Source organism: Merops nubicus, unplaced genomic scaffold, assembly GCF_000691845.1.
Source record: "Merops nubicus isolate BGI_N331 unplaced genomic scaffold, ASM69184v1 scaffold19562, whole genome shotgun sequence".
NCBI classification, from domain to species: Eukaryota; Metazoa; Chordata; class Aves; order Coraciiformes; family Meropidae; genus Merops; species Merops nubicus.
The window spans coordinates 6900-14190 of NW_008593068.1; the positions used below are offsets into that span (position 1 = coordinate 6900).

Sequence of the window (7291 nt, forward strand, 5' to 3'; positions counted from 1 at the left end):
CCATAGGCAGGGACATCTGCCACTAGATCAGGTTGCTCAGAGCTCCATCCTGCCTGGCCTTAAAAACTTCCTGGGATGGGGCTTCCACCACCTCCCTGGGAAACCTGTTCCAGTGTCTTACCACCCTCATGGTGAAGAGCTTCTTCCTAACCTCTAATTTGTATCTACCTACTTCTAGTTTTGCTCCATAAAACCAGATAGTCCTGCTGTGGCAGGGGGGTTGGGCTTGATGATCTCCAGAGGTCCCTTCCAACCCCTAACGTTCTGTGATTCTGTAGCCTCAGCGATTGTAGCTTAATACTTTGAGCTGTACTGTGCTCGTCTTTTTAGTCCCAGTGCTGTACAAAGTGTCAAACTCTTCCATCCCTAAACCTGAAATGTATCACTGCTTCAGAGAAGTCCTTATTCCTTAACGTGAAGAAGCTTTCTCTGGGAAGTTGGCATTTGTAACTGCTGATAATGTACAGTGGTCAGTGTACTACTGCCATTAGTGTAAAAAAAATTCTGCTTCTATCAAGAGCATAGCTTGTAAAGCTACATCATGTGCTATTTGTTCTTGTGTATAGAACTGATAGAAATGCTGAATTTGACTTGTTATGTATTAATTATTTAATCCCATTCCATCAGACATCCTTTGTTACTTTGGATGAAGCCATCAAAATAACAAACAGACGTGTGAATGCAATTGAACATGGTGAGTATTTTTCCATTTGGGATGCATAAAATTTTTCTGTCTCCATGGAAGATGAAGAGCAGGGTCATGGAAGCCACTCCTCTTTTGACTGCTTTCTTGTTAGTAGTATTTCTAACCAGTTCAAGAAACATACTGCAAGTAAAGTAAGAACAAAAATTAAAAGCCCAGTGGAATGGACTGAAGTACACAGAGACAAATATGTGAACATGACAAAGTAATCAGGAAGTTGTATTGAGAACCTGTAGAACAAAAATTTCACAAACACATTCTTGGAGTCTCTGCTGGTGGCTTCAGCTTACTTGGTCAAGTCAGTTAACTATGGACAAAAGATAGGATGTTCCTATGTGTTAAGATGTTCTGATAGCTTTGAAAACTGTAGTGGTGGCATCCAGTGGACATTAGATGAGATTGCAGAATAGGCATCCGGAGAGAAATCTTGGTAACGTTTTCAGGAATTGAAACAGTACTAATGTCAGTACTCTGGTATTTTATTTTCTTTCATCTGAATTCCTTTCCTTCACATTCTTGTTTCTTGCACTTTAAGTAGTACCTAGGCACAATACTGTTGATTCCTTTTGCTGCAGTGTCCAGGGTGCTGTGATTATTTCAGGTTCCTTTCTGAGTTGTTAGTTCAGATTTAATCATCTTTGTATGCATGCAGTTATTTATTGCAGTACATGATTCTAAACTATCCTTTTCAGTACTGTTTTTCATGGACTTCTTCCTTTGAATGTGCAGGCCTTATCTGCAGCTTATCACTTTGAAAATTTGACCGTAGAAAAGGTTACCTCTGCAACACTTCCAAATACTTTTGGTAGTGCTGATAACAGCTTTCTCCTTTCAAAAAGCAATTCTAACACATGGCTTGCCCAGTTGGGTGTTAAAGCTTTCTTTGATGTCTTATCTCTTCCCTTGTGGTGGCATTCTATTTGAATATTTGTTTTCATGATGGCTTTTTCAAGCTGAGATGATAACTTTGCAAGTAAAAGTGCCATACTGAGCAGAACTTTCTGAATGTGTTAGTAGAACAGTTTTAATTTAAATCTTTCCTACCTCTTGCAGGATTTTTTTTAAACCACTTCCACACAGAAGCAGGAACAAATCAGGGATCAGTACTTACTAGTTCCAGTGCATCGTTTTATTTTCAGCTTTTTCTTTTTTTCCTTTCTTTTTGACAAGAGCATGGTATGGGAGAGCCTGTTATATTTAGAGTCCTAGTTTAGTCTTGGACATATTGAAGAAAACCATTTTGTGTACTTGACCATAGTGGAATAGTGTGATCTTCCATAACAGACATGTAAACATCCCCTAAAACTGAACGAATTACTAGATTGACTTTAAATAACCACTTGCCCACTGCATTAGGTAACTTCCTGGCTAATGTAACAACAGCCCAACAGCTCCTGTATTTATATTTTTTTTAGTGATTATTCCCAGGATTGAGCGTACTCTTTCTTATATCATCACAGAACTGGATGAACGAGAACGAGAGGAATTCTACAGGTAACTATCTAAAGCAAGACTAGACTGGTTTCTTCCTCAAGCAGACCTTTCCTCAGAAGGGGCTTACTAGAACTAAAATCACAAAAAAAAAAAAAAAAAAAATCACCAAATCTGGCAGTGAATGCTGTTAAACATGACTGGTTCTTACTGTACACTGAGTGTCCAGAGCTGGGCACTTGGAGATCTGCAGTTACTTGTCTGAAAGTCACAAATGAATCTCCATCATCAGGTTGTAGGTAGCTGTCTTTATGGGTCTTCCAGAGGGAATGGTGTGATACAGCACACCAAGGAGTTCTGCTGGAGGGCACCTCTGGGCTACCTGAAGCAAAAATATCAAGCCTGAAATGAATTGAGAGAACTGCCTTCCTTAAAGACAAGCAAAGTAGCATAATGCAGTGTTTAAGGTAAAAAATGTAATTTATGTTTTGGATGAAGAAATGAGTTAATCTGCAGAGATGGAGTTTTTCAGTGGCAGCAGGTGGGAATAAAAGTCTTCTGATGTATGGCATCTTTGCTGCTAGACTGTTTTCATAGAACATACTTCTTTCATAGACAAACCACATTTCTCTTCACAGGTTAAAGAAGATCCAGGAGAAGAAAAAAGTATTGAAAGAAAAATCTGAGAAAGAACGGGAGCTGCGGAGGGCTGCTGGAGGGGAACACGAGCCAGCCAATCTCTTAGCAGAAGAGAAGGATGAAGACCTTCTCTTTGAGTGACCCAGCAAGTCACATATGGAGCAGGGGACCCCGAGAACAGAACATCCAATTGCAACATAATTCAGCACATGTTGCCTCAATGATACTTATGTGGCTTCTCAGTTGGTGTATAAGTCTTGAGCTGAATGGATTGTGGATTTCTCCTGGGGGATTAGAAATCTGGGAAGTACAGCACAGAAGGAAAATCAGAGAGGAGCTAGGTGCTTCACTATCAGGAAAGCCTTCTCTGGAGGGTTCAGCCCGTTTCTTCTCTTAGTAGGAATGACTGTACCCTAGCTGTGGTTTTTGCAGGATGGCTCTGGATTTGCCTCATCAAATTCCACTTTAATCTCTCCCCTTCCTAGTGCAAGCAGAGGAAAATATTATTTAGGGAGAGAGACGCATGTAATGTTCTTTACTACTGAGCTGTTAATGTTCCACTTGCTTAAGGCAGGTATTGGCACAGCTGAAGTCAAATGTCAAAAGGAAACCCTAGCTTTCTAACCTGCTGATGAAATCCACAGTCTTCTGTATTTATTTTTGTTGCACGATTGTTACCATTGGCCCAAAAACGTCTATGGTTTTAATTAGAGGTTCTGCCAACTTGTGTACTGTCTGTGCTAGAAAAAAGTAAAAATTTTAAGTGTTAAATACCTGGTGTGTGGCTCAAGTTGCTAGAAGATGGTGGCCTTAAAGTCCTGCCACGTTGACTTCAAAATAAAACCTCTGCTTCATCCCCTACCCCCAGCTTAGAATCCACACTGGGCACATCTCTCTTCAGTCTGTGCCCACATTCACTTCACCTCTACTGCTTTAGGTCAGTAACCAAAGAGAAGTGGCTCCCTCCTGCCACGCTTAGAAACTCAACTGTCCAGCTACTTGCTGCTCCAAATCTTCAAGAGCAGGCTGGCAAGCAGAAGAGGGTTGAATGTAGAGTAGCGTATCCATGTTGTGATTCTTCCTGTCGTAGGCCTAGTGGGGAGTCCAGGTGAGTGGCTGACAAGCAGGCTGTCACCCAAGGCTGCTCACGTGGAAGGGCTTCTTCCTAAAGACACTGGTTTGCCATCTGCAGGAAAAGGACACTGTTACCTCTCCCACTGGATACACGGTGTCAGAAGGGACAGAGAACATCCTCTAGGGCACTGATGGGTCACACCATTTCTCACAAGAGGCAAAACGGCAGAAAGATGACTCCAAAGATCCACTACAAGAAGTAAAATTGTACAGTGATTTATTTTAAATCTAGAAATATTTTACATTTTTACATTAGTGTGCAGTTCATGATGTCTCAAAATACAGAGTGCAGATACATGTATAAAAGTACAATGTGGGGCTAACCACAGGTCTCTGTAAAGTTACCTTAATCATTTAAGGCATTTAAACCCCATGTTGTATTTTAAAAAGTCACGTGTAATTACATTCAAAAATTCTTTTATGCAATTCAGATAACATTTATTTTTAATTAATCTGGACTGGTAAAAATGCAGATACCCTCATTTCAATCTGATACAGCTCTCTACAAAGCCTGTGATAAGGTTGGAGAGTTTCACCAGTGAAGTTTGCACATTCTCTTTTACTCTCAAGGGAATTAAAACATTCTTCATTAAAAAAGGCAGAATAATTTCTTACACAAGGTAGTTCCAGGTCTAAGCTGGCAGCAGATGGACAGCCAGGTCCATTCTCATTGCTGCCCAAGCCTTTCCCTTCATTAGGAGACAACGCTAACGTTGGTTATAACTATCATAGCACCTCTTTACATGGATGTCAGTGAGTACTGTGTGCCTTGGGAACTGAGAGCAGAGCTGAACTTGAAGCAACATTCTTTTAAGTCTGCATTCAAAAGCTTATTTGTATAAAAACTTCTGTACACCATCTCAGAAGGAACAGGGAGACACACGTTAATGGTATGGTCTACTGTGACTGACACTGCCTATGAACACTGAATACCTGAAGGGTGTTCAACAACCATCTTCTTGAGCTGATTGTGATTGCAAGAATTTGGACAGTACCTACGTAGCTGAGCTAGGTTACCCTTAAACACATTTTACTGCTTTCCAGCCTCTTGTCCAGCTATGAAACTGTCAGTACCAAAGAGCCGAATACCTCTACAATCATCTTCCTTCAAACAGGGTAGAAGCGATACAGTATTTTGTCAGCTGTGAAACACTGACTGTCCAATATACCTGAACATTGTCGTCGTCTAGCTATGGATTGAACTGAGAACGTGCCTGCAATGTGAGGCAACAAGCCATTACTCTGATATCCAGCCCTTAGGCCAACAGATAGCACATTATTACTTCTAACACTGACTTGAACTGAAGATATTGAAGTTTCCAACCCCCTTTCTTTCTGAAGGGTCATTACTTACCCCCACTAATTGCTTAATTGCTTTTCAGCCCTAAATACTAATTAAACAAGCAAATAATTTTGCTTTCTAACAAGACACGAATGCACTCCAAACTACCTTTTTCAAGATAAAAATGTACTGAATGTTAGTTCAGTAGCTAGGATAGTTATCTGACAGTTTCCTTTTATCTGCTGTATACTTTGAGCTCTCCATTTAACTGTGGGTGTGAATTTGTTCCACTACTATCGTCTGAAGAAAGAATATACACAAGACAGAATGGAAAACAGCTACTTTTTCATTCTTCATTAGACAAGAGTGAACTACACATTGACATGACTCCAGTGTTTTACCTGTAGGAACAAAGAAACACTATGGCTAAAATTAAGAGATATTCACAGTCAAGGTTCTTTGTGCTGCCCAAAATAGCCAAGATACTACTATGCAGTTAGCTTCAGCGACAGAACAGCCCTACTGCAGGTGCATAGCCTTAGTAGTTAAACCTTCACAGCTCAGAATCATTTGAGGATGCAGAGATGTTCTGATGTGCTCTGCAGAACACACTAGGATACAGACAGGCCCTGCCTTTTGTTCACTTGTTTCAAGTTTTTTTTTTTTTTTTGGTTGGTTGTAAGCATTACAACTATTCCCCTTTCTTGTGACTTCTCAGTCAGTTACCAGTGTTTTACACATACTGCCACTGCAGTACTGAGCAAATGCAGGACAATACATTGGCTAGTGAATTACAATACTAACTTATAACACAGTAGCTACATTCACCTATTTTAACTCCAGTTAGCTACCCATTAGACCAACAGCCACAAGATGAACCATTTCCAGAGACTAAACTTCACTATCTTCCTATGTTCAGCACATCAGTCTATTTTAGTCAGTACTCTGTTATAAAACATGAGAACTTAAGTTGACTTTTAAGCAGCATGTTTTATAACTATATATTTTTCACAAAAATATAACTTCTGCCTTTCTAAATACCTCTACAGATCTGTGGAAAACAGCTGCTCCAATCAGTCAATATGTTTTAAAATTCCATAAAAATATCACATCTAAAAGATCAATATAATATTCACCTTTGACTGGATGTAAAATTAATGTACAGTCAAATCTGATTTTAAAAGTCTGACTAAAAAGACACAAGGATTGAAATATTTACATTATAGACATTTTCCAATTACAGTGCTATTACAAAGTGGAATGTTTGAGAATTAAAATATTAACTCAAGCCTCACAGGGCAGCTCCAGACCAGAGCAGCATCTTCATTATGTGTATTTTTTGAACAGGAAAGATTGCCCATTAACAATAATGTATTAATAATAATGTAGATTACTTCTCTGCCCAATGATCTGTAGAATTATGCTCCTGTACTACCATCACGTCCCACAAAGTCATTAAGTTAAGTGTTAAATAACATTCATATTTATAACTATGTGACAGCATGGACTGTATATATACACACACACGTAAAAGCTTTGATTTCATAGGGGTGATTCTAGGTAAAAAAGTGGATTTATGTATAAAACTAGTTGGTAGGAAAAAAATATCTAAAGCTTTTAGAGTTTAGTACTGACAGTCTCCATCTCTAGACCACAAAGAAAGAAAACTTAGAAACCTTCAGATCAGTTAAATGGGCTCACAGGCTGAGGAGCGTATTTTTTCCGTAACACGCAATGTCACAGGCAAAGGCTGCAGCCACGGAGGTCTAGAGCTCACACACACTCAGGCTACAACAGGGCAGACCTACACAGGATCTCCTCGGAAGGATTACTAGACTGAAGTCCGTTTGCCCCTTGGGATTGCTCTCTCATCGCAGCCAGGTAGAGGGCACCCACTGGGGCTCTGTGTCCAGTTTGTTTATTAGCCGAAGTAACTCCTGATACGCCTTATCAAGGTCAGAATTCACAATGGCTGTATCAAAGTAGTGGCCGTTGTTCTGCTCCATCTCCCTTGTCTTCTCTATGATTTCTCTCAGCTCTTCTGGCTGCAATGAAAAACAGAAAATTAGTGCATGTGTTTAAGAGTAGGGAACGGTAAACAC

General features: G+C 39.9%; 2 protein-coding genes across 2 annotated transcripts in view; one reads left to right on the forward strand and one right to left on the reverse strand.

The window, feature by feature from the left end:
* ATP6V1D (ATPase, H+ transporting, lysosomal 34kDa, V1 subunit D) overlaps positions 1–3545 on the forward strand; it is an 8027-nt gene extending 4482 nt beyond the window's left edge. The window contains exons 6-8 of the mRNA XM_008935364.1: positions 628–694; positions 2119–2197; positions 2773–3545. Coding sequence (XP_008933612.1) covers positions 628–694; positions 2119–2197; positions 2773–2914 — 288 coding nt within the window. The 3' untranslated portion in view covers positions 2915–3545. The remainder of the gene's footprint in view (positions 1–627; positions 695–2118; positions 2198–2772) is intronic.
* Positions 3546–6631: 3086 nt separating this feature from the next.
* Positions 6632–7291, reverse strand: part of MPP5 (membrane protein, palmitoylated 5 (MAGUK p55 subfamily member 5)) — a 26248-nt gene continuing 25588 nt past the window's right edge. The window contains exon 13 of the mRNA XM_008935365.1: positions 6632–7234. Within this exon, the coding sequence (XP_008933613.1) occupies positions 7058–7234 (177 nt within the window). The 3' untranslated portion in view covers positions 6632–7057. The remainder of the gene's footprint in view (positions 7235–7291) is intronic.